The sequence below is a fragment of the Vipera berus genome (assembly GCF_964194415.1).
Source record: "Vipera berus genome assembly, chromosome: W".
NCBI classification, from domain to species: Eukaryota; Metazoa; Chordata; class Lepidosauria; order Squamata; family Viperidae; genus Vipera; species Vipera berus.
In genome coordinates this window covers 25,192,627-25,220,449 of record NC_138210.1, presented here as the reverse complement: position 1 = coordinate 25,220,449, position 27,823 = coordinate 25,192,627, and the positions used below count along the sequence as shown (strand labels likewise).

At 45.7% G+C, this 27,823-nt stretch overlaps 1 protein-coding gene across 1 annotated transcript in view; it reads left to right on the top strand.

The window, feature by feature from the left end:
- LOC308676209 (nucleolar transcription factor 1-like) overlaps positions 1–27,823 on the top strand; it is a 243,248-nt gene that overhangs the window by 121,607 nt on the left and 93,818 nt on the right. Inside the window, exons 11-13 of the mRNA XM_081341986.1 lie at positions 12,380–12,421; positions 16,492–16,605; positions 24,989–25,144. Coding sequence (XP_081198112.1) covers positions 12,380–12,421; positions 16,492–16,605; positions 24,989–25,144 — 312 coding nt within the window. The remainder of the gene's footprint in view (positions 1–12,379; positions 12,422–16,491; positions 16,606–24,988; positions 25,145–27,823) is intronic.

Genomic DNA, 27,823 nt, shown 5'->3' with positions numbered 1-27,823 from the left:
CGTAGAGTTGGGCTCTTCACAGTTTCTTGAGTACTGCCCTGACTAACTTCACATGCTCTTCAGTGCTTTCGGTGTGTATTAATATATCGTCCAAGTACAGCAAGACCCATTTGTATAAATACTCATACAGGACTTCGTTTATTAGTTGCATGAATACAGCAGGAGCCCTCTGTAGCCCGAAGGGCATTATTTGGAACTGGTAGCACCCTAGGGGGCAATTGAACGCGGTTTTCTATTCGTCCTCGTCCTACTGCTAAGCTTGTAAGTCGCCCTGAGTCTTCGGAGAAGGGCGGGATATAAATGGAATTAAAAAAAATAAAAAATAAAAAATCCTCACTTGATAGTATGCCTCCCTCAAGTCCAGCTTAGTGAAGATCTTCTTCTTTGCCAAATAACCCAGCTTGTCCCTCAACAGGGGGAGGGGGTACATGTTCTCCACACATATGCAGTTTAGCCCTCTAATCCATGCACAGCCTAAGGGACCCGTCCTTCTTTTCCTTGAATAGCACTGGGGCCGCCATCCTTGATTTTGTCAGCTGGATGAATCCCCTCACCAAGTGCTTGTCAATGAATGCTCGGAGCTCGTCCATCTCTCTGGGGGTCATGGAGTATATTTTTAGATTGGGTAATTTGGCTCCCAGCACTATATTGCACAGTCGGTGGGTTGGTGAGGTGGGACCACGTCTGATTCCTTCTCGCTGAAAGCCTTGGCTAGGTCACAATACTCTGCTGGAATCAGCGGCTGTAACCCATTTCCTCCTTTTAGTGTATTTGCGGTCTCCGCTTTCACTTTCCTAGCCGCAGGCATGTGGCCAGCTCTCTGCGCTCTCCCTAGCTCTTGCTGGTTAGCAGCTTTTCTCCATATCCACCACCTCTTTGTCCCAGCTCACAGAGGGGTTCCACTTTTTCCACCACACCAGTCCCAGGACCATGGGTTCAGTCATTCCAGGGACCACAATGAATCTAATAGTCTCTACATGGGTCCCCACTTTGAGCTTTACTGGCTCGGTCAGGTAGGTAGATGGCACACCCTGTTATCGACCCATCCAGTTGGGAAAACGCCATGGGTCATGTTAGTTTCCTCAGCCTCACTTCTTCTACCACCTGGGGACTGACCGCACTGGGTGCACCCCAAGTCCGGCAATGCTGTGATGGTTCCCCTCACCCCTGAGGATGGCACCATGATCCCGACCCTGGCTGTCATAGGGGTGACATAGGGGTGACACTTACCATGAGGTTGGCTTCCCCTTTTCTATCACTCTTGTAGAAGGTTGGACCCGCTTGGGTGGTGGTCGGAGTTCCCTCTTGCTTACTGGACTGGGGAGAGAATTCGACAGCCTGCTGCCCTACGCGTGTCTTTTCCTTCAGCTTTGCCGGGGGCCTCTTCCTTTTGGGCTGGCTGGCAGGTGGAGGAGCAGACACTGGCTGTGGTGTGAGGCACATGGCTGCTTGATGGCTCTTCTTCCCACAGCGGAAACAGGCACGCTGGTTCTGATGAGGCTTGCCTCTTCTGGCTGGGGTTGCGCCTTTTCCCCCTCTGGGACCCGGTTCTGTGGGGTCGACTCTCCTGTGTGGCGTGCTCTTGGAACTCCATGAGGTTGATCTCTACCTTGCTGGCCACTCAGAACCACGCTTGTAGGTTGTGCGGCACTCCTCGGCATATGCAGTTTGGGTATAGGTCTCAGTTTAGCCCTTCTTGGAAGTAGGAAATGAGCAGACGCTTGGGCCAGTCCCTCAAGTGGCTAGCTAGGCTTCAGAAGTCTTGAATGTACTCTATCACCAGCCGCTTTCCCTGCTTAAGGGTGCGGATGCGGGATTCCATGTGTCAGGCCGCCACAGGGTCCTTAAACTGCCCACGTAGGATATGCATCATCTTCCGGCTTCTGGTTCCTGTTTTTCAGCGAAACAGCTGGAAGATTTGGAATGCCGAATCCTTCGGCTGAAATTTCTTTTTTGGGGGGGACCCTAAGGGGCCAGAACCCACCCTGAAGGGGTGGAATGAATGAAGGAAATCCCAGGGACTTAGGAGAGATGGCGGTCTCTCCAAACAGTCCAGGAGAAGCCTCCCAGAAACCAATGGAAGAAAAGGCTGGCTAACTTCATGTCCACTCATAGCTGAAACAACGGAAGCCATAAGCTTTTAAACTAAGCGGATCTTAAACAGCATGTTTGAATCTGGGTAAGAATATTGATTTTCTCTATCTTACCTATTTTCCTGAAGAAGATAGTCCCCCAAAAAAGAGATCTCCGAAGAAGGAAAAGGGGAGGGGGACTCTGCTCCCTCCCTTTTAGTAGCTGCAAAACTTACCCTTTAGAGAAAGAAAAAAGACTAGAAAGACATGAAAATTGAGCAAATGCTGACACCTGCTGGTGGATGAGGATTTTTTTTCTCTGAACCTCAAAGCTTTTAGAAAATGCAGCTGTGTAAACAAAGTGGAAATAACAAAGCTAAAGCAATGAATACTTTACAAAAGGAAACATATGATAAGTGACAACAATTTCAAAGGACAATGATTTTAAACTACATAGAAATCCAGAATAATTTTGAGAGCATGAATCAACTCATTTCCAACTTAATTTCACTCCAAGAAATTTCCCAGGAAAATACAGTAGAGATGACTGAACAAAATTCTGAGGGTAGAGACTTAAAGAAGGAACCTTATAAAATGATCACTTCACAAAAGGAAGCATATGATAAGTGGCAAAAATTTCAAAGGACAATGACCTTAAACTACAAGGAAATGCAGAATAACTTTGAGAGCATGAATCAACTTATTTTCAACTTAATTTCACTTCAAGAACTTTCTCAGGAAAATACAGCAGAGATGACTAAATATAATTTTGAGAATAGAGACTTGAAGATGGAACCATATAAAATAAAAAACCATGATTTAATTCAAATGGGAAATATTTCAACACGTCTAAGCAACTTTGAAGATAAGGAAAAGAATGAGAAAAAATTCCTTATAGGGAAACAAATGAAGCAGCAAAACATTGATAAAGAAAGGAAACGACCAGAGAAAAAATACAAATGAAAATTCAGGGAAAAGAAGATGGAGATTATCAGAAAGAATATTTTAAAAAGAAACATTTGTTTGAATATGGCTAAAGAAATGGAAAAACTTTGAAATATACTACTCTTAGAGGGATAATTTTTTCCCCTTAACTAATGTAATGTGTTTTTTTTATTATTATTATTCTGAAAAAAGTTGAAATGATTTAAACAAAAGCAAATGTTTTAGTTATTTAAATGTGACGATAAGAAAAGCATTAAAATGTGTTTTGAATGAGAGTTAAAGAATTAGATGATTAGAACTATTGAATGGAATGCTCAAAGTTCAAACAGATTAAATACATTCTTAGTTATGGTCAAAAAGAATAAGAAATTGAGGGAATAAATATATATTAAATTAGGAGGGATACATATTTTTAAGTTATATGTTATTTTTTGTATCTCAGTGCTCTTTTCTTTTTTTTCTTGTTTCTCTTGTTTCTCTTTTTTCTTTTTTCTTTTTCTACTTTTTTTAACTTATTGATTAAGAAATTTAAAAGCATGAGAGGGTTTATATGGAAAAAGCAAAATTAAATCTACCAATGTAAATATAGTTAAATGTTGAAAAGATTGTCACTTGTAAGAATATTTAGAATTTGGAGGGAGAAATAAGCTGAAATAAACACGGTAACAGGATTTATGATAAGGCAACTAAAATGACAAATAGGATTATTGAAACTATATACTTAACTGTTGTTAATTAAAATAATGAGAATTGTCTTAATCTAATGTTTTGCAAAGAAAGATACTTTGGGGAAAGGGGAAATCAAATGAAATTAACGTATGGAATATAGATCATAGAAATTAATTGTTAAGGATTGTCTTATAAATGTTACCCAGACAACATTCTGTTTATAAATTACTGAATGTTTTATGTTATGTTAAAAAATTCTAATAACATATTTATATAAAAAAAGGTTATGCATCATCTTCCAAGGAATTCAGTAAGTCTGCCTAATTTAAAGAAATCTCCCAGAGGCACTAGGAAATAATCACAATATTTTTGCTTCCCAAGGCAGACCTGCAGAGAGGAGTTGTAATTCACATCTGAAAATATAATTAATTAGTAGTCTGACTATGACAGGGAAGTTGAAGGTGGTAGTTGTGCCCACATAAATCATTCTTTGGTCTTGGGCAATCTTCTGTGTTCATTCTATCAAAATTGTCTGGTTAGACAGGCTTGTTACTCATCAGGGAGGCTTTGGAAATTATAAAGCATATTGAACAAGGCAGCCTCCAGGTGGATTTCAAAATCCTCAAGTTTGCAAGCTGTGGATATCCCCCAAGCTATCTCCCAATTAATTTATGAGGTATGAAGGCTGATGGGTAAGCATTGTTGCTGGTATGCTAATACTGTAGAATCTTAATACTATTTTAAGTGCCTATTACTAAACATAAAGTGCATTCAGAAAGTATTCAGACCCCCTTCACTTTTGTCAATTTTGTCATGCTGTGGCCTGATTCTACAGTTGCTGAAATTCACTTTTTCTCGTTAATCTACACTCAGTACCCCATAATGACAAAGTGAAAACAGAATCTTAGAAATGTCTGTAAATTCATTAAAAGGAAAAGACTGAAATATCACATTGGCATAAGTATTCATACCCTTCACTCAGTACTTTGTTGAAGCACCTTTGGCAGCAATTACAGCCTCGGGTCTTTTTGGGTATGATGCGACAAGCTTTGCACACCTGGATTGGGGAAATTTCTGCCATTCTTCCTTGCAAATTCTCTCAAGCTCAGTCAGGTTGGATGGTGATCGTCGGTGGACAGCCATTTTCAGGTCCTTCCAGAGATGTTCACTAGGGTTTAAGTCAGGGCTCTGGCTGTGTGATTAGGATCGTTGTCATGTTGGAAAGTGAACCTTCAGTCCAGTCTGAGGTCCTGAGCGCTGTGGAACAGGTTTTCATTGAGGATATCCCTGGACTTTGCTCCATTCACCTTTCCCTCAACCCTGACCAGTCTCCCAGTCCCTGCTGCTGAAAAACACCCCCACAGCATGATGCTGCCACCACGCTTCACTGTTGGGATGATATTGGGCAGGTGATGAGCGGTGCCTGGTTTCCTACAGACGTAACGTTTAAAATTGAGGCCAAACAATTCAATCTTGGTTTCATCAGACCAGAGAATCTTGTTCCTCACAGTCTGAGAGTCCTTCAGGTCCTTTTTTGCAAACTCCAAGCAGGCTTTCATGTGTTTTGCACTGAGGAGAGGCTTCCATCTAGCCACTCTGCCATAAAGCCCAGATCGGTGGAGGGCTTCAGTGACGGTTGTCCTTCTGGAACTCTCTCCCATCTCCACACAGCATCTCTGGAGCTCAGTCAAAGAGTGGTAATCGGGTTCTTGGTCACCTCTCTTACTAAGGCCCTTCTCCCCCGATTGCTGTTTGACCGGGCGACCAGCTCTTGGAAGAGTCCTAGTTGTGCCAAACTTTTTCCATTTGAGAATTATGGAGGCCACTGTGCTCTTAGAAACCTTCAATGCAGCAGAAATTTTATTTTAGCCTTCCCCAGTTCTGTACCTTGCAGTAATCCTGTCTCTGAGGTCTTCAGGCAGTTTCTTTGACCTCTTGCCTTTTGCTCTGCTACAGTATGCATTGTCAGCTGTGAGGCCTTCCTTAGAGAGCTGTGTGCCTTTTTAAATGGTGTCCAATCAGTTGAATTTGCCACAGGGTGACTCCAATCAAGATGTAGAAACATATCAGCAACCATCAGCACCTGAGCTAAATTTCAAGTGTTGTTGCAAAGGGTCTGAATACTTATGCCAATGTGATATTTCAGTTTTGTTCTTTTTAATAAATTTACAGTCATTTCTAAACTTCTGTTTTCACTTTGTCATTATGGGATACTGAGTGTAGATTAATGTGAAAAAAATGAATTTCAACAACTGTAGAATCATGCTGCAGCATAGCAAAAGTGAAGGGGGCCTGAATACTTTCTGAATGCACTGTAAGTACTCATAACGCTTATTTTTGGATGAAATAGCTGAGAAGGGGAGCTGAAATCTGATAGATATCAATCGGATTATTGCACTCTTCCAGGATCACATTTAGAGTGGAGGTCGACTTCCTGTAACCAACCAGGCAAAAGCACTCTTGAGAACAAGCAGTATTGTGTAGTGGGTCCGACGCAAGGAAGAGACGCCAACCGGAATACGTGTTCAGCTCTTTATTGGAGGGGGTAGCGTACTGGGGAATGAGGGTTACCTGGCCTCCTTAAATACCTGGCCAGGTAAGCGGACAGCCAATGGGGTTGGCCCTAGGTTTCCCGCCGAAACTGGGTTTCCTGCCAAAACCGTTCAGGCCAACGCCCCCTGGTGGCTGTTGCTATGCAGGTGCCTGCATACATAACACCCCTCCCCCCTTAGAGAAGAACCACATAACAACAATAACAAATTGCAACTAGCTACAACTATGTACACTGTATGTCAATAACAAAAAAAACAATGCGACTGTGAGGAGGTCACTTGCACACATAGTCCGACAGGTAGGCAGGTGTCCTGTGGGGCCGGGTGGACCGTCTGGGTGTGGTTTGCCCCTGGGCTTGGACAGCTGGTTCTTGGGGCCTTTGTGCTGGGTTGAACAGGGCTGGGTTCAGGAGGCCCTCCTCCTCTGGTTCCTGCTCTGTGTTGTTTCTGGTTGGGCTGACCTCTCCTGGGGTGTGGCTCTCCTGTTGGGCGTGTGTGGTGCGCTCAGGAACCCTTCCTCTGAGCTGGTCGATGTGTCGCCTTATGTGTCTGTCCCCCTCCACCCCCACGATGTAAGAGAGGGGTCCAGTTTTCTCAACCATTGTCCCTGGAACCCATGGATGCCCTGCCCCGTAGTTCCTCACCCAGACCAGGTCCCCCACGTTGAGAACTCTGTGTGCTGGTGATGATTGCGATGAAGATGATGATAATGATGCTGATGGTGGTGGTGGCCTAACCGTCTCGGCTGCTACTCGGTCTGGGTGTAAATGGTCCAGCTTGGTGATGAGACGCCGTCCCCACCGCAGTTCTGCTGGGCTCTTCCCGGTAGCAACGCATGGTGTAGTGTGTTGGGCGAGTAGGAATTTCGCCAGCCTGTGATGCCAGTCCCCGCTAATGATGCGCCGGAGTGCGTCTTTGGTCATCCTTACCATCCGTTCAGCTTGCCTGTTGGTCGATGGATGGAAGGGCGCAGAGGTGGCGTGCCTAATCCAGTTCGCCTTCAAGAACGCCTGGAAATCATTAGCGGTAAACTGAGGCCCGTTATCAGACACAATTACGTCGGGGAGGCCGTGTGTGGCAAAGAGAGCTCTGAGCACCTGGATTGTCCTCCCCGAGGTCATGTTGGGAACCGGGACTACCTCCAACCACTTGGAGTGGTTGTCCACTACTACTAAGAACAGTTGGCCTTGGAATGGCCCTGCATAGTCAATGTGGATGCGGGACCAGGGTGTGTGTGTGGGGCCTCCCACCGGTGCACGGGTGCATGTGGCATCTCTGGCCTGGATCTCTGGCACGTGTAACAGGCCTTGACCCGATCCTCAATGTCCTTGTCCAACCCTGGCAACCAGAGGTAGCTTCTGGCCAGAGCCTTCATCCTAACCACCCCCGGGTGTCCCTCATGTAAGGAGTCCAAGACCCTGCCCCTTACTGCGATGGGAATGATGACCCTGCTTCCCCAGAGGAGGCAACCCCTGTCCGTGGAGATCTCGTTGCGCCTGGTGAAATAGGCCTGGAACTCAGGCCCCGGGGACTTGTCCTGCCAACCTGTGCAAACCCACGAGTGTACCCTGCTCATGATGTTGTCGGTGGCTGTGTTACTGGCAATGTCCTTGGCATGGAGAGGGCATTCTGGTAACTCCTGCAGGGCTAGGATCTGTGTTGCTGGTGCTGGGTCTGGTTCGGGGGTGTCAATGGCTAACCTACCTAGGCCGTCTGCATGGCCCATCTCCTTCCCTGGCTTGTGCACCAGCTTGCAATTGTAGGCTGCAAGGGAGATGGACCACCGGAGCATTCTGGGGGACAGGATTTGGGGCGTCTGCCTGTCCGTTGTGAACAAGCCTAGGAGTGGTTTGTGGTCCATGTAGACAGTGAATTCCCTGCCATACAGATAACCGTGGAATTTTTTGATTCCTGCCACGATTGCCAGGGCTTCTCTGTCGATTTGGGCGTAGTTTCTGCTCCAGACAGCGTCCTAGAATAGTATGCTATGGGAATTTGCACCCCATTGGGCTCGAGGTGACTGAGTACTGCGCCCACACCGTAAGGGGATGCATCGCATGCGATGCATATGGGCTTTGTCTCGATGAAATGGGTTACTGTGGACTTATCCGACAGTAGTGCTTTTAAAGCCCTGAAGCTTTGGTCGTGAGCGGGAGTCCAGACCCATGCTGCCTGTTTGTCCAGTAGCCTGTGGAGTGGCTCTGCAATGGCTGCCTTGTGTGGGAGGAACGTGTGGTAGAAGTTCAGCAGGCCCAGGAATGCCTGTAGCTCTGCCTTGTTTTTGGGTGTGGGTGCTAGTTTGATGGCCCTCACCTTGGACTCTGTGGGGTGGATTCCCCTGGCATCTACCCTGAATCCTAAGAATTCTGTGGAGGAAACACCTATGCTGCATTTCTCCCTCTTGAGTTTAAGGCCAGCTGAACGCAGCCTGGACAGTACCTCCCTGAGCCTGCCTGCCAGCTCTTCTGCTGATGCTCCTGCAATCAGGATGTCATCAAAATAGGGGCATACTCCTGGGATGCCCCTGAGTGTCTTCTCCATAACTTCCTGAAAAATGCCAGGAGCAACGCTGACCCCAAACTGCAGCCTGTTCACCCGGAACGCTCCCCTGTGTGTTACTATGGTTTGAATGTCAGCTGTTGCCCTAGTAACCGTGAGTTGCTGGTACGCCTGCGCAAGATCGAGTCTTGCAAAGATGGCGCCGCCTTGGAGGGAAGCGAGAACGTGGCTGACCGTGGGGACCGGGTAAGCGTGCGGGTTCAGGGCGCGGTTCACCGAACACTTGTAGTTGGCGCAGATACTTATTTCCCCGTTGGATTTGAGGGGGGTGACGATTGGGGTTTCCCACTCCCCCCCATCTACGGGCTCTAGGATTCCCCCGGCCACCAGCTTATCCAGTTCGCGCTCAATTTTGTGTTTGAGCGTGAAGGGAACTCGCCGCGGCCGGACCCTAACGGGGGGAACGTTCGAGTTGAGCTTGAACGATATGGGGGGCCCTGTGTACCTGCCCAGCGTCCCGTCGAAGACGTCTGCGAACTCCTTGCAGACGGCCTCGACGGAGTCCCCCTGGATCCTGTGGATCCCAGAGACCGTGATTCCCAGGGCCTCGAACCAGTCTAGGCCGACCAGGCTGGCTCTCCGGCCCTCTAACACTACAACCTCCAGGTGCTCTTCGTGACCCTTAAACCCCACCGAGACGGTAGCCTCCCCCTTTACCTTGACCGGCAAATTCTGAAAATCGGTCAGGGTTAAATTTGTAGGCCGTAATTTAATCCGCTGCTTGCTCCGGCTATTTATGTAGTTAAGGGTCTCGTCCGAAATGATCGAGACCGCTGATCCGGAGTCAAGCTCCATGCTGCAAGGGACGCCTTGAAAGCGGATTGTTAGTCTAATTTTGGGTTTGAGCAGCCGGCGGCTACCCATGTTGTTAATGGCCAGCCGGCTCTCAACAAAGCCAATTCGCGTTTTGGTCGGGGCCCCAGTACCTTCGAATGGCGGTTCCTCCGGTTGCAGCTCGTGGATCTCCTCTCGGGGGCGGCGGCTACGACAGACCGTGGCTATGTGGCCTGTTTTCTTGCAGGCCCGACACGTGGCCGACCGGAACTTACAGAGGCTGCGCATGTGGTTCCCACCACACCCTGCACCCTTCTGAGGGTTGGCGGCGTTGCTGGGAGGCCTAGGCGTGTCTGGGCGTCTGACTCGCTGGTTGGGGGTCGACTTCCACTGGAGGAGGTGGATGCTCTGGTCGTCCTCGGCTGTGGCGACCTGCCGGTGGATGCTGGCTGCTTGGCTGCCGGTCCGGGTCTCCTGGACTGCTTGGACGGCCCCGCAGGCCGCTTCGTGGGCCAGGATGGCGTCCTCGGCTTCCTGGAGTGAAACCTCCTCTCTCTCGAACAGGCGCTCTTGCAGCTGCCTGTCTCGTCGGCTGCAGATCAGCCGGTCCCGTAGCTGCTACTCCAAGTTCGAAAACTTGCAGGCGATGGCGGCTTCTCGTAGGGCGGCGTGGAACTCGGCGCCGGATTCGTCGGGGCGCTGGTCCCTTTTTTCGAATTGTGACCTTGCGGCCACAAGAGATCTGATTGAACCGCATGTACAGTTCGTCGTGAGCCAGGTACCGGGCCCATGTCTCGGGGTGGTGGGTGTCGAATTCGCGGGGTTGTCTGGCTCTTGCCATTGCGGTGTTGGTTCGGGTCTTGAGTCGCGGATGTGGAGACCGGCGTGGTCCAGTCGGCTGGCGGTCGTGGGGGGGGGAAGAAGGAAGGAAAATGCCTTTCCCTTCAGCTCGCGGAGCGCTTCCCCAGTGACATCATCTCCTTGTCGGCAGCAATCCCACCTTCGTCGCCACTATTGTGTAGTGGGTCCGACGCAACGAAGAGACGCCATCCGGAGTACGTGTTCAGCTCTTTATTGGAGGGGGTAGCATACTGGGGAATGAGAGTTACCTGGCCTCCTTAAATACCTGGCCAGGTAAGCGGACAGCCAATGGGGTTGGCCCTAGGTTTCCCGCCGAAACTGGGTTTCCCGCCAAAACTGTTCAGGCCAACGCCCCCTGGTGGCTGTTGCTATGCAGGTGCCTGCATACATAACAAGCAGGTTGCTCTCTTGCTACTAAATTTAATGCAATTGGGAAGGACCAGCAATGTAATAGGTATAATAGTGTCTGCTTTTCTAACATTCCTGTTTCTTAATTGCCTTCCCAGGCTCTCTCTGTTATAATTCTTATATTTAAAGCTCATCCATACATATTTGATAGAAATAAAGCACCAATGAAATACTTGAGGGTTAGGGTAAAGACCAAGCTATTTATCTTTTTTAAAAAGTCCAACTTCATGATTTAAAGGACATCATGTTGCAATAGCTTCCATCCCATGTACACTTACCATCATAAACATGTTAAAATAGGATGGTGATATAGTGTCCTACAAATGCTTGGGACTACAACTCCCACAGCACCTTGCAATCAGCCATGCTGGACCAGTTGATGGAAATATGTGTCCCAAACAGTGGTGGGATTCAAATACCTGAACAGCCGGTTGTCAACGCTGCAAACATTGGATGTTTTTGCTTTGACAATATAAGAGGCAGCCTTTTCCTTTAAATTGTTTTGCTCTTAGAATTAGATGAAGCTGGGGAGAGGAGGGAGAATGTCCCCCCCCCCGTTGTTTTTAATAAGATAAGAAATGGCACATTACAGAACGAAAGGGAAGCTTTGCCCTTCAAACTGATTGGAGAATGTGATTTTTGACTGCTAATTGGAGGAGGGAATTGTGCCAGATATTAGGTGCTGAAGGGAGGGGAATTCAGATCTTGGCATCCCACCATGCTGTGACGACGCTTTGTTCTCATTATTATAGACTTTTGAGAATAAACGATGCCTGAAGGTTCTTTGAAGTGTTTCATTAGTCGGAACCATGACACCAGTTTTCTGTGTTGATGTTGCTTCTGGACATCCGTTCTGGGCCTGGGCCTCTGAGGCCCAGAACAGAATTCTAGAACTGATGTTCATGCATTTCTGGTGGGCTGTTCTGGGCCTGGGAAGCCTCCCCCAGGCCTCTGAGGCTCAGAATGGTCTTCTGGAAGTGGCGTCCATGCACTTCTGGGGTCCATTCTGGGCCTTGCGAAAAAGGGCTAGGGCTTCAGCTGGTTTGCCGAAGTCAACAAAAAACCAACTGAATCCCACCACTGGTCTCGAATACCTGGAGGACATCATGTTGTCTAACCTTGACTTAAAAAACAATAACTGTAGTGCCCTAGCTTCACCTTGTTTGGCATGCCTTTTTAAATGAGTGAATTCTTCCTTCCTAAATACTAAATTATTCTTGATATTGTCATCTTTTACCTCTGTAATCTGAAAAGGGGGGGGGGGAAGTCCACTGGCTGTGTTTACTAAGGATTTCCAGTTACTGATTCTTCAAGTACAGCCGTGTTTCAGAGCTACTATTCTAGGCCAATTAAATATTTGGTCCCAACTCCAGTAATTTATTAGAATTTCTAGAAATCAGTTTCTTACAACCTTTTAAGAATCAAGAGAATCAATTTGTTTAGAGACACAAAACAGTCATGGAGGGAGGAAAAGGAGATGGGAACCATTTGGCATAATCAAGAAACTAATTTTCTCTTCTTGCTGTTTTCCTTTCATAGAAAAAGAAAGATTATGAAATTGAGCTTTTGCGTTTCCTGGAGGTGAGTGTGATCCATAATACGAGGGCAATTCGGAAATAAACCTCCATTTGGTTATCAATGACAGACACTTGCAGATACAGAACTTGTATTTTACACATTGGAAAACTACAACACTACATTACTTTTCAACATAATTGCCATTCAAATTGAGGCACTTGTCATAATGTCTTACAAGGTTTGAAATTCCTTCTGCAAAAAAATTTCCTGCCTGAGAATGACGCCACCCTGTAACAGCATCGTGAAGTGCATTGTCATCGTTGAAGCGGTGTGACACAAGCCACTGTTTTATTTAAAAAACTGGTTCATTTTCAATTGAACTAACGGACGAGTCAACTGCAACACAGCCTTCTTCCACTCCTCACTGCCTACTGAACTACTGCGCATGGCACCATAGGACAGGCATCGCTATCCCCGCCTATTTCTCGCACATGCTCAAACGTAGGTTTATTTCCAAATTGCCCTCATACACTGATACACATGTTTAAATATCTCCAGTTAAATGAATTGAACTTGAAAAAAACTTGACATTGGTTGGACCATAATCACTACAACAGTTCACTGATTTTTATTTGGCAAAGGAGGGAAGAAAGACATACTATTTTCTTGAACTCTTTTTTTTGAAAAAATTTTTATTAGTTTTTATAGGGTTAAAAAGGGGGGTAATGGGATGGGAATTTGGGATAGGGTACAGGAAAGGTTGGGGGTGGGGTTTGGGGTTTCCCCCAATAGCATTCAATATTTGGCAAACAGCATATTGTCTGGGTAAATATATATAAATAAAAGTAGTAAAGTTAATAATAACTGGTAGGTATAATAGATTATCATAAACAATACTAAGTTTTCAATGTATAGTATTTTTCTTACTCAGATGAATTCAAAATTGCATATCACATTCCTTTCTCTCTAACTCGCTTATCTAGCCATTGATAAAATTTGTTTCAAGTTCTATAGTAAACTTAAAGTTCTTTCTCTTTAATCTCTAAAGTTAATCTATCCATTTCTGCACAATCCAATATTTTCTTGATTAATAATTCTTCAGTCGGTAACTTTTCATTTTTCCAATATTGGGCATACATAATTCTCGCTGCTGTCAATACATGTAACATTAAGTATCCGCTCTCCTTGTCATAATTGGGGCCTATCATTCCTAACAGAAACAATTCTGGTTTAAATTCTATTTATTTTTTAATCTTCTTCTCCAACCATAGATGTATCTTAAGCCAAAACCTTTTTGCTTTAGGACATGACCACCATATATGATAATACGTATCTGGTCTTTGATTACATTTCCAACATACATTTGAAGTATTTTTAAACATTTTGGCTAGTCTCACTGGTGTCATGTGCCATCTATAAAACATTTTATACAAATTTTCTTTATATATATATATATATATATATATATATATATATATATATATATATATATATATATATATATATATATATATATATATATATATATATGTTTTCGTAGATTCTCGCGGGTGTCTGTATGTGTAGATCTAGAGTCTCGGGTTTCTTCCCGCGTTCCTTTCATCTTCAGAAAGTTGTGGCGACGTTTCGACGAAATCCCATCCGTCATCATCAGGCCGGAGTGTTCCTCCTGCTGCTTCCAGGAGCAATGCGTGGTCTGGCTGTTCCTTTCCTTCCAACTGCCGGTGGGGCTGTGTTCTGATTGGGTGGAGGCGTGGCTGCTTTCTGATTGGGTGGGGGTGTCCTCCGACTGGGTGGAGGCGTGGTTGTCTTCTGATTGAGTGGAGGCGTGGCTGTCTTCTGATTGGGTGGATGCGTGGTTGTCTTCTGATTGGTTGGAGGCATGGCTGTCTTCTGATTGGGAGGGGTGTGTTCTGAATGGGTGGGGTTTTTTGTTGTGTTGTAATATCCTGAGTGTTGTGATTTGGTGTCCTGAGGAGTGGGCTGTGTAGTGGCCTCCAGAGCTTTGGTTTGGCTCCGAGTTCGAGGACCTGCTATGTATCTCTGGTATGGGTCAGTCAGGTTCGTGTGAGCGTTCTTCTGCTTGGGTGATGGCACTTTTGCTTGACTTGTTCTGTCGTCTGTGTGGGAGAGTTTTTTTTTTTTCCACACCCAGAACAAAAACTCTCCCACACAGAAGACAGAACAAGTCAAGCAAAAGTGCCATCACCCAAGCAGAAGAACGCTCACACGAACCTGACTGACCCATACCAGAGATACATAGCAGGTCCTCGAACTCGGAGCCAAACCAAAGCTCTGGAGGCCACTACACAGCCCACTCCTCAGGACACCAAATCACAACACTCAGGATATTACAACACAACAAAAAACCCCACCCATTCAGAACACACCCCTCCCAATCAGAAGACAGCCATGCCTCCAACCAATCAGAAGACAACCACGCATCCACCCAATCAGAAGACAGCCACGCCTCCACTCAATCAGAAGACAACCACGCCTCCACCCAGTCGGAGGACACCCCCACCCAATCAGAAAGCAGCCACGCCTCCACCCAATCAGAACACAGCCCCACCGGCAGTTGGAAGGAAAGGAACAGCCAGACCACGCATTGCTCCTGGAAGCAGCAGGAGGAACACTCCGGCCTGATGATGACGGATGGGATTTCGTCGAAACGTCGCCACAACTTTCTGAAGATGAAAGGAACGCGGGAAGAAACCCGAGACTCTAGATCTACATATATATATATATATATATATATATATATATATATATATATATATATATATATATATATATATATATATATATATATATATATATATATATATATATACATATATATATATATATATATATATATATATATATATATATAAAAATGCCATTTATATCCCGCCCTTCTCCGAAGACTCAGGGCGGCTTACAAGCTTAGCAGTAGCCTTCATTCTTTGTATATGCCTGCTTATTAGGGCTTTCACCCCCCCCCCCAAGCGGCATTATTACAAAGTCAGCTTATTGCCCCCAACAATCTGGGTCCTCATTTTACCTACCTCGGAAGGATGGAAGGCTGAGTCAACCTTGAGCCTGGTGGGACGCGAACCTGCACTAATTGCAGGCAGCTGGTGTTACTTAAGGAGGCATTAGCCCACTGCTCCACCAAGGCTCTTATGGTACAGCTTTGGTTAATCTAATATTTCTGTCCCATAACTTTTCCCGTTCTTCAAGCTCTATAGTATGTCCAACATTTTTTGCCCATATTATCATTGTGACTATTTTCTTGAACTCTTCAGGGTTACGTTCTTACTCTGTTATGGGACCATAGTGACAAAGCTCAATCTCCTCTTAACAAATCTGAATTCTTTTTCCTTAGCAGTTGTGTTTATGTCCACTTTTATTTTTGCACAATATTTGAGCTGATAAATATTTGAAAATACATTCTAGCAGTTTCCATGTATTACATGCCAGTCTTTATGGTTTGGGTGGATCATGCTGGGTTTCTAGAAAAAAAATTCTGGGCAAATTTCTTCTATATTTTGGAACATCAATCATACAAAGCACCTTGAAAAAGGTTGTGGGTAGTATAAACAAGATTGTATATATGTCTTCCTCTCCCTTCAGCAGATTTTATGAGTTTTTCAGTGATCTTCAGAGGGGATTCCTTATTCCTAGGCAGGGAAGAACAGGTAAAAGATTAATACAGTGCAGATGCTATATAGGTAGCTCTTGTTTAGTGACCACAATTGGGACTGGGATCTCAGTCATTAAGCAGAGTGGTTGTTAAGTAAAACCACAGCTATGCTTACAGTCTTACTTCAGCTTTTCTTTGCTTTATAGGCCCGCAAAGGTTATAAATGCAGGCATTGGTTGCAAAGTTATTTTTCATCACCATCATAACTGTGAATAGTTGCTGTTCAAGGCACTTGCTAAACAAGGGCTACCTGTACTACTAATGTAGCACCTTCTTGGGAAAGTATGCTTCTCAGAAGAAAATGAATAGGCAGCTATGGAGATTTCTGTTAATACTGAAAAGGCTGCCTAATCACATACAGGTTTATTTGCTAAATAGGGAAATTACAAATATGCCAATGTTGTGATTCTATAACCTTTTAAAAAAGATTGTGATTATCTTTTAGAGCCTGCCTGAAGAGGAACAACAGAGGGTTTTGGGAGAGGAAAAAATGCTGGGAATAAACAAGAAGGGTGCCACCAGCCCTACCTCTAAGAAGTCATCACCAGATGCCCACAAGGTGGGTGACCTACACACTTCAGGGGCATTACTTACTGTGGATATGGATGCATTTTTACACTGAAGCAGTGGGATGAATCTGACCTTTAAACCAGCCTCAAAACTTCATTTTAAATGGCTGCTGGACTTGCTTTAGAAATTTTATTACTAAACATGATGCCACCATTCCCCAAACAGTCCAGCAGACTTAGAGAAAATGTGATTAATAAATAATTTACCTTTTAATGTATTAACTGTTAATCAGTTAAAATACAGGTGAAACTCAAAAAATTAGAATATCTTGCAAAAGTTCATTTATTTCAGTAATGCAACTTAAAAGGGGAAACTAATATATGAGATAGACTCATTACATGCAAAGCAAGATAGTTCAAGCCGTGATTTGTCATAATTGTGATGATTATGGTGTACAGCTCATGAAAACCCCAAATCCACAATCTCAGAAAATTAGAATATTACATGCAATCAATAAAACAAGGAGTGTACATAGAACAGGGGTGTCCAAATTTTTTTCAAAGAGGGCCAGATTGGATGAAGTGAACATGCTGGAGGGCCGAACATTTTTCCGAACATTCTTTGAACAATTGCAATTAAATGCAAATGAATTATTTTATGCCAAGTTAATTGCAAATGGCATACTTTTCATTTTATAACATTAAGATCAACTGGCAGCTGAGTTTTCACAATGTATTTTAAATAAATTTAAAAAAAAACTTACCTGCACTAATGTGAAGGGTGAAACTGAGATCTGTACTGCAGCAAATAGGCTCGGTCTGGTACAAAGGCAGTGGTTTTGATGCGCAAAATGTCACGCAGATGAGAGTCACTTAGTCTTGTCCTCACACGGTTCTTGTTAAAGTTCATAGCAGAGAATGTCTTCTCACACAAATATGTTGAGCCAAACAAGCTCAGCATTTTCTTAGCAAATGTCCGAATCTCCTGAAACCTGCCCTTATCCAGTTGGCGGTAAAAGTTCACAAGAGAGAGCTGTTGGTGACGACTGCGTAACTCGCTGTCACAATGCAGCTCAATGAGCTCAAGCTGCAGCTGATCTGGAGCATCATCGGGGTCAACAGAGAATGGAGAGGAGAAAAGGCTGATCTCCTTTTCAATAGCTGCAAAATCTTGAAAGCGCCGTTTAAACTCTCCAGCCAGAGATGCGATGTCTGCTGCATACCTGCTCATTTGCACACTGATATTGTCCTGTGAAAAACTGTTCATTATTTCCTGCAATGCTGGGAAATGTATGGTATTGGGCTGTGTTTGTGACAAATGCCTTTGGAAAAGTTGCAGCTTTGTTCCAAAGGCCTTGATGTGTGAATAAAGCTGGTTCACCGCTGCATCTTTTCCCTGAAGACTCGTGTTTAGTACATTCAGATGCTTTGTTATGTCAACTAGAAACCCCAAATCAGCCAGCCAAATAGGATCAGATAGTTCTCACATCGGTTGTCCCTTTTTTTCCAATAATTCTTTTATTTCCTTTCTGAGAGAGTAGAAACGCTGCAGCGCAGACCCTCGACTGAGCCATCTTACATCGTTGTGATATAAAACATCTTCATATTCAGCCTGGATGTCCAGTAGAAACTGTTTAAACTGGCGGTGGTACAGAGCTTTAGCGCGAATAAAATTAATAGTCTTTACAACCGGTTTCATAACATGATCATATTTGAGATATTTAGCACAGAGAACTTGTTGATGAATGATACAATGGAGTTTAATAGCTTTGCCTCCTTCTTCAATCACTTTGTTACAGATTAGGGTTGATAAGCCACTTCGTTCACCAGCCATAGCAGGTGCCCCATCAGTAATAATCCCAGTAATTTTGTTCCAGGGCAGTTTCATGTCATCTATTGCGGAACTAACAGCAACAAATAAATCTTTTCCTCTAGTTTGGTCCGTAAGGCTCTGGAGGTCAAGTAGCTCTTCAGTCACATTTATTTCATCGTCCACCCCTCTCAAAAAAATCAGCAACTAAGCTGTGTCAGATAGGTCTGTGCTTTCATCACAGGCTATTGAAAAGAAGTCAACTGTCTCTTAATATCTGATGAAATATCTTCAATTCTCCGTGCTATAGTGTTACGAGCCAGGCAAATGTTGGCAAACTCTTGCTTCTTCTCGGGACAGATATTTTCAACCATTTTCATAACGCACTCTTTAATAAAATCACCCTCAGCAAAAGACTTGCAATTTTTAGCAATTAACATTGCCACGTCATAGCTTGCCTTTGTGGCATTTTCATTTGACTCACGGGCTCTTGTGAGAAATCGCTGTTGTGACATTAAAACTGCTTCAAGTTGCTTCAACTTTTCACTGCGGTCGCGCCCTGTTAGTTTGTCATATGTGCTATGTTTTGTCTGGTAGTGTCTTTTGATATTAAATTCTTTATAAACGGCCACAGTCTCTTGACATATCAGACAAACACAGCGATTCCGTATTTCAGTGAAAAAAAATTCCACTTTCCACCTTTCCTGGAAACGGCAGCCCTTACTGTCAACTTTCCTTTTCTTATTTATAGTCGCCATTTTCTGTTTGACCTTGGAAGATGGAAACTGTGTTATTTGCTTTGACAAGGTCAGACTCTCTGGTAACAGCTCACACACTTCCACCACTTCACAAATTCTGCCCCGCCGCTGCCTCACCTTCCCCCCTGCCGAGGAGAGAACCAGCGCCGCACGCCCAACCCGCTAGCCGCACCCCCCACCCCTTGCCTGGCCTTGAGGCTGCTGAAGAGTAGAGGGTGCCCAGGTAGATGGTCACAACCAATTGTTTCTGGCTGACAAAAGAACCAATGCACAAAGGGGCTCTGAAAGGCAATTTTCTCGGCTGCCACATACCAAGGGCTTCACCTGCATTCCTGGTTAGCACTTGAGAGGGGACCAACCAGAAACATCCGGGAAGAATTCAAGCCGAGCCCTTTCCGTGCAGCGGCCAAGAAAATTGCCACTCGGAGCCCGCCTGGCAACCGAGCGGTGCTCGCAGCGCAGAGAGAAGCCGAGGGAGCGGCAGGCCCTTTTTCCCTGGCCACCGGGGCGTCTCCGGGGGCGGGAAGGCCGTTGGGGTCTGCCTGGCGCCAGGCCGGAGACTCCGCCCGCCAGGCCCTTCTCCCACTCGGCCAGGCCAGGCGCGCACCGTCAGCCTCGCTGCACCGGCAGAGACGCCGCGCCAAGCCTGGGGCGGGGGGGAGGAGCGCGGCGGTTCGGCCAGCCAGAAAAAGGTGCGGGAAGCAGCCGCCGCCCGGTAACGGCGCCCGGGCTCACAACGCGGAGGCGGCAAGCGAGCGCGCGCTCAGGGCGAGGCAGCCGCGGACCGGTGAGGGAAGAGCACCGAGGGAGCGGCTGGTCGGGCAGCGCTGCTGCCGAGCGGAGCTCGCCCGGGGCGCCCGCTCCGCTCTGCTTGCCAGCCGGCTAGCACATCCGGGGAAGTGGCCTACCGAGAAGAGGGTGGAGGACGTCAAGAGTGCGAACCTGACGCAGTTGTAGTAGGGCAGCGAGTCCCGCCAGGCCGGCTCCGCACCTGCGCCACTCATCTTCCAAGTTTGGGCAGTGACGTCAGGATGCGGCCCTCTCACCGCCCTCCCTCCTGTGGCAGGCCCTTTTTCCCTGGCCACCGGGGCGTCTCCAGGGGCGGGAAGGCCGTCGGGGTCTGCCTGGCGCCAGCCCGGAGACTCCGCCCGCCAGGCCCTTCTCCCACTCGGCCAGGCCAGGCGCGCACCGTCAGCCTCGCTGCACCGGCAGAGACGCCGCGCCAAGCCTGGGGCGGGGGGAGGAGCGCGGTGGTTCAGCCAGCCAGAAAAAGGTGCGGGAAGCGGCCGCCGCCCGGTAACGGCGCCCGGGCTCACAACGAGGAGGCGGCAAGCGAGTTTGGGCAGTGACGTCAGGATGCGGCCCTCTCACCGCTTTCCCTCCTGTGGCAGACAGTCTTCTGCTTGCCGCCCTCAATCAGGGAGGGCCGTGGGAGGGCCGCATTTACACAGAGCAGGGAGGGCTGTTAGAGGGCCGTATTAAACCGCCCCGCGGGCCGCAAATGGCCCGCGGGCCGGACTTTGGACATGCCTGACATAGAACAATATCGGACCTCTGAAAAGTATAAGCATGCATATGTACTCAGTACTTGGTTTGGGCCCCTTTTGCAGCAATTACTGCCTCAATGCGGCATGGCATGGAAGCTATCAGCCTGTGGCACTGCTGAGGTGTTATGGAAGACCAGGATGCTTCAATAGCGGCCTTCAGCTCTTCTGCATTGTTCGGTCTCATGTCTTTCATCTTTCTCTTGGCAATGCCCCATAGATTCTCTATGGGGTTTAGGTCAGGCGAGTTTGCTGGCCATAAAGCTCGTTTGCGGAAGGAAGCATGAAGTGCTCCAAAATCTCCTGGTAGATGGCTGCGTTGACCCTGGACTTAATGAAGCACAGTGGACCAACACCAGCAGATGACATGGCTCCCCAAATCAACACAGACTGTGGAAACTTCACACTGGACTTCAAGCTTCTTGCAGTGTGTGCCTCTTCATTCTTCCTCCAGACTCTGGGTCCTTGGTTTCCAAATGAGATGCAAAAGTTGCTCTCATCAGAAAAGAGGACTTTGGACCACTGAGCAACAGACTAGGTCTGTTTTTCTTTAGCCCAGGTAAGACGCTTCTGACGTTTGTTGTTCAGGAGCGGCTTGACAAGAGGAATACGACATTTGAAGCCCATGTCCAGGATCCGTCTGTGTGTGGTGGCTCTTGATGCACTGACTCAAGCCTCAGTCCACTCCTTGTGAAAGTCCCCAACACTTTTGAATGGCCTTTTCCTGACAATCCTCTCCAGGCTGCGGTCATCCCTGCTGCTTGTGCACCTTTTTCTTTCACACTTTTCCCTTCTACACAACTTTCTATTAATGTGCTTTGATACAGCACTTTGGGAACATCCAACTTCTTTTGCAATTACCTTTTGAGGCTTTCCCTCCTTGTGGAGGGTGTCAATGATGGTTTTCTGCACAAGTGTCAGGTCAGCAGTCTTCCCCATGATTGTGATTCCTACTGAACCAGACTGAGAGACCGTTTAAAGGCTCAGGAACCCTTTGCAGGTGTTATGGCTTAATTAGCTGATTAGAGTGGGACACTTTGAGCCTAGAATATCGCACCTTTTCACAATATTCTAATTTTTTGAGATTGTGGATTTGGGGTTTTCATGAGCTGTACGCCATAATCATCACAATTATGACAAATCACGGCTTGAACTATCTTGCTTTGCATGTAATGAGTCTATCTCATATATTAGTTTCCCCTTTTAAGTTGCATTACTGAAATAAATGAACTTTTGCACAATATTCTAATTTTTTGAGTTTCACCTGTAAATTCATATATGCTCAAAAGTCTTAACAGAGAAGCCATTTTGAGATATTGGATGTGTGAAATAGTTGACTGTTTTTTAATAAATTAACCTCATTGTTATACTCAAATATTCATCTTTGGAAAGCTTTTTTTTCTTTTTTTCTTTGCATTAAGGCAGCTAAACAAAAATTGCTTTAACTTACAGCCCTATCAATTAAAAGTTGATCTCACTTGTATGAATGACTTCCCCTACAGATTAATGAAGTAAGATGTTAGTTGATTAATCTGGTAGATAAAGTTTGCAGATCTAAAATTAAATTTTCCCTTTTACTATTGTTTTTTGCTTTTTCTATAATGCCTACAAAAAAAATAAAAAGACTTACTGTTTGCCGCCGCGGCCACTGGAAGGCAAGCTCCATCTTCCGTGTTCGGTTTCGCTCCTCTGGGGGACCTGGAAAGGGTCAAAAGTCACCCTGTAGGGGCGGCGAGCAAGGAGGGGACCCCCACTTGATCGCGGGAGGGCGGCAGCCCTTCCACTTGATCTGGGGCAGCCCTCCAAACTGGCGGAGGAAGGACCAGCCATAGTAATATGGCTCGTCACTAGGCTGCAGACAGCCAAAGTCAAACTCACCACCAAGAACTTCTAAAGCAATGCAGATGAAACTGGGTGAGATCTGATCTTCTCTTTATCCTAAGTATTTTCTTTTCCTGTAAAAACTGCCCAAAGTATATTTCCCCTATGAGGAGAGAGGGAAGGGAATTTCTATCCCACCCTCTAAGAATAGCGGCGACTGACTACCCAGGGGAATTAAAACACTAAAAGAACAACTTTAATCTAATTGGATTTATATGTTCCTGAAACTTGGGGACCAAAAGTTTTCTTATCTTTATTGGAGACTTTTGTTTTTATCTACAAAAAAAAAATTGGAAAAAGGATTATAAAAATTTTGGGCTTAAAAAACTTTAAATGGCGTCAGTGACATCATGTGGTGAGGTTTGGTATTACAACTTGTTATTTCCTAAAGGAGACTTGGCTCGAAGCCCAGACTTTAGATAAGACTCTTTTGACTTTGGCACCACCTGTGAGAAACTCAGCTGTAAAGAGAACATCTGGGCGGCATAACTGGCCTACTTGAACTATGAATGTAAACCTTTACTGACTTTCAGAGTTATATGTGGGGAATTGCCTTCCACTTCTTTATTGAGGAACATTGGTTACTATATGAGATGATAAAATACCTTGGACTATAAAACCTTGTTTGACAAATCGACTTCTACTATAAAAACTATCTATAAACATGTGAAAGAGAGGTCCCATACCTAGTTATAAAATTATTTTTAACATCTGATTTTAAAGTCCTCAACACATTATTAAACAAATATGGATGAAGACCAGGAAAAGATCCTTTCCATGTTGAAAGCAATACATTAAACCATTCTTTCAGCTTGGGATAAAATAAGACCTAACATAAAAGAACAAGATGCCAGCTTAGATGCACAAAACCAAACTTTGACTACAACCAAAGAACTAACAACGCAGAAGATAACAGAAGAAGTGGAACAATCAAATATTAAGACGGAGGACTCAATTGATCATCAAATACAGTTAATGGAAAATCCAGAAAAGGGAGTGACAACACTGAAAATGGAAAAGACTCTCTATATAAATCAGAAGAAATTTGACAAAGAAGGAACAGATTGAATGGAAGATAAACATATCAGGGCAATCATGGGGAATTGGAATATTAGGGAGACAATTTAATGAATACAAATGGGCTAGTCCTTCCAAAAAAAAGGCAACTAAATGGTCTCTTTTATTTCAAATAACATATAATAATAGAGGGAGATCTATTTGACGATCTAAAAGCACTGATATGGAAGTCCAGTTGGCAAAGGAAGAAAGCCAGAATAAGGCTGAAGAAATTTGGGGTTTGATTTATTAGAGGGGATTTCATATTAATTAGAGGGTTAAAGGGAGAAGTTGAAATAAGGGGAATTTTGGTCATTAGATTTAAAATATTTGGAAATTAGTTGACAAATAAGGATTTTATCTGTTTAATATTTAAAAATTAGACCTAAAAGAAAAAAATAATTATTATGAATATGTTTGATTTATTGATTAACCCAGGCAATATACTGTATATAATGGTTTTGATTTATTAAAGGGGAAATTGTATTATTAAGTAGATGATTTAATATGGTGGGAAATAGATAACTTTTAGGAAATAGAACAAGACTATATTCAAATAGATGAAATGTGTATTTTGAATATTACATTCTGTTATGTATTGAGAGAAGGGAATTTTTTTTTTTAATCCCATTTATATCCCACCCTTCTCCAAAGACTCAGGGCGGCTTACAATCTAAGAAGCACAAATCAATGTGCTTAGCAATAGCCTTCATTCTATGTGTATGCCTGCTTATTAGGGCTTTCGCCCCCCCCCCCAGCGGCATTTTTACAAAGTCAGCTTATTGCCTCCAACAATCTGGGTCCTCATTTTACCTACCTCGGGAGGATGGAAGGCTGAGTCAACCTTGAGCCTGGTGGGACTCGAACCTGCACTAATGGCAGGCAGCTGGTGTTACTTAAGGAGGCATTAGCCCACTGCTCCACCAAGGCTCCTTTTGGTTACCTAAAGCCTGAAAATTATAAATATCAAATGTTAAATTGGAATATTGATGGGAAAATAAAAATTGGGAAAAATTAAGAACAGGATATGGATTGTTTATGAAATTTGAATGTAAAAAGTATTTAAGATATGTATAAGCTAAAAATTATTGGTACATGTAATAAGGATGTTTTTACTGTGTTGATGTAATAAGAACTGTATTAGCCTAAATATGAGACAGTAGATGTTAAGGGAAAAAGAGAGGAAATATTTGATGTTGTAACTTGAGATTTGTACTAAAGATTTTTATATGTTATCGAACTATTGATTAACCCAGCCACCACGTTGCTTCTTAAATACTTAAATGTAAAATTGAAAAATTAATAAAATATTATTTATAAATAAATAAACAAAAAGATAAACGCAAAGTTCCACACCAATGAGTACCTTTGTGTTCTTTAACAGGGAGGTTCTGAGAAACCCAAACGGCCCATTTCTGCTATGTTTATCTTCTCGGAGGAGAAACGCAAGCAGCTGCAGGAAGAGCGACCTGAACTGTCGGAGAGTGAACTCGCCCGGTTGCTGGCACGGATGTGGAATGATCTTTCAGAGAAAAGAAAGGTTGTTTAATCAATAATGCACATTTTTCTAACCATCTTTTGGAGTAGAGATATAGAGCAGCATGTATTCCACTCAGAGTCTCCTTGAACTGCAAGATGAGCAACAAATAACATTTAATAATAATGTGTCAGTCACATGGATTTTTTTCTGTTGACTTAGATAAAACCAGGACCTTGACCCTCTCCCTCACCATTAAAAACTAGGGGGGAAAAAAATACTTGCTAGAAGCCTGAAGGTAGGTTCTGGAATTTTCCTGAGCCATCAGCACCAAGCAGCTCCATCACAGTCTGGGTGCTCCTACCATTCTATCTTCCATTACCTCTCTTATTCCCCCCCCCCCAAGTTGGGTGTTGTATATGGAGCTGTAACTCAATAGTACCTTCATAGTGCAAAGATGGTCAGAGCCCTGTTAGATATTCTTCAATAATTGCCATTTCCCAGGACATCTATGACTATTCCATGGACAGGTCTTGAGGCTTGGTTTAGAAGCCTGAGAAGGAGAGTGTGTGCGACTTTAGGGAAATTATACACACAACTTGATTGCCAGTTAGAAAGCTGGGTTTGAGAGGAATGAGACAGAGTTGGTGTGGTAGGTGCTCCATGCAGTTGGTAGATGTGTTACAAAAACATCTTCACTAGTTTCTGGGCTTAGGGGAGGAGCAGCACAGGCAGTGAAGTGGGCTTGCTTGGAAAACAGGTCTATCACAGTCCAAATCGCGTTGCTTCCCCCACTCTCCAGTAGCTCCACTATTAAATCACTAATTTGCGCATGCCCAAGATGGCGGACGTGCTCGGCTGAGCTCCGTGCGGAACTCCGGCAATTCGGCGACCCTTGGGAGCCTCACAGGAATTTTTTTTCTGTGAAGGATTTGGGACGAGGATGAGGACGAGGTGAGCTTCTGTGGCTGTTTGGAACGCCCGTATTGTTACCTTTGGCTCCGTGGACTCTCCGAGGTCTTTCAGCTGAGCCCGGAGGAGTTTTTTGGAGGGCTTGGAGGACGCGGAGGAGTTGGGCGGAGCCCCGTGCTGTGTGGCGCCGACCAGCTGTTTGTCGGTGCCGCAGGGGGCTGGACGAACTCCAATAGAGGCTGTTGGAATATTCAAAAGACCCGGATGAACTCGGCGGAGCTCTGCTCTACGCGGCGCCGACCAGCTGACCGTCGGTGCCGCGGGAGTCTTGAGAGCTTGGTGAAGAACCCGTTGGAACTGGGCGGAAAATCTCGGAGGCCTGCGTTCCGCCGACCAGCTGACTGTCGGCGCTGTTATGGTGTTGCGGGGGGCCTGGTGGAGCCTGTGGAGCCTGGCGGCGCCTCCGGAACGTGCGGAGCCCGGGACAACTTTGGGGAGCTTGGCAACGTTTGGGAGAGCCTTCCAGCTGCTTGGAGGAGCCGCGTGCTGGCTGATCGATGGTCGACACTGAATCGCGGCTTGGAGCAGCGTCAGAGTTGAAGTGCTGGAGTGGTGGAGACGTTCTCTGGTTGGCGTCTGAGAAGGCTGGCGGCGAGGGGAGTTGGAGTACCGCAGCCTCTCTGGTATGGTGACCTCGGCCTGGTGGTGGAATGCGGACGCTGATGTCTCGGATGTTTGTGAGGCACAACCTAAGTTCTGCGCCGCCAGAAATTGACTAGACCATGTTTCGTGGTTCTGCTGAAATATCATGGTCTTGTTTTCCCTTCCGGGCTGACCATCATCTGATCCTCTCTACAATATGAAAACGAATTGTGTAACTGGAGCTCTCCTACCATTCTGTGACTCTACAGGCTTTTTAGCCTTGATTTATTTCACTGACTCTTTTGCTCTAACTCCCCCCTCTTTTCTCCTCTCCCCCATGGTTTTGGAAGGCCCGGGTTACAACCACTGTGGGAGGGTGGTTGAAACTTTACATCTGCTACCTCCTAGAGGTGAGAGCTCTAGGCGGTATTGCCTTCCCCGGTTGTATGTTCCAGGCTGCTCCCCGGTTCTAACCGTCGTGAGAGGGCGGGAATTGACCTGTCCCGGGGTTACCCAGCTCTAGTGGCAGTGGAGCTGGGTTTGCACTCTGGACATTCTCCTTCTATCTTGAGATCCTCCCATTTCGATCTGGGTCTGCCTTTTTCTGCCGGATTGGTCTAACAACCACCATGCGTCTGACTTATCCGAGCACGGTTTTGTTCGCCCTCAGGGGGGCCCCCCCATCCTAGGTGCGACCCGCCTCACTCTTTACATTTCCTCTTGATGAAGGGCCCAATTGCTAGGACCCTGAGAGATGGTTGGGCAGGGGCAGGGGCCTCCGGTATAAATTTAATAAGAGGCCCCTGATTACCTTTTTAGTCAAATTTTTTGTGGGGTTAAGGAGGGGGGAGGGTCGTGGTTGGCTGGAAATGGGGGGTAATCCACCAACCGTTGTTCAGGCCAGGCCTGGGACAGATCGCGGGGGGGAGGAGCCAGGGTCTGCTGCCTCCGGATCTCGGGAGCGGGTCGTGGGACTTCCTATTCCCACGACATTAGGGAATGGCAGCAGGTGGGCCGTATCGATACCCGGGAGGGCATCCCCGCTATCTACAAGCGGTGAGGCGCTCCGACCCTCTGTCTTCACCCCAAGGCCCCGGGAGTGAGGATGTGCAGCCACCTGAGTTCCGGCTGGTTTACTTGAACGCCAGGTCCGTCGTTAATAAGGCTCCTCTCGTCCGGGATCTGGTC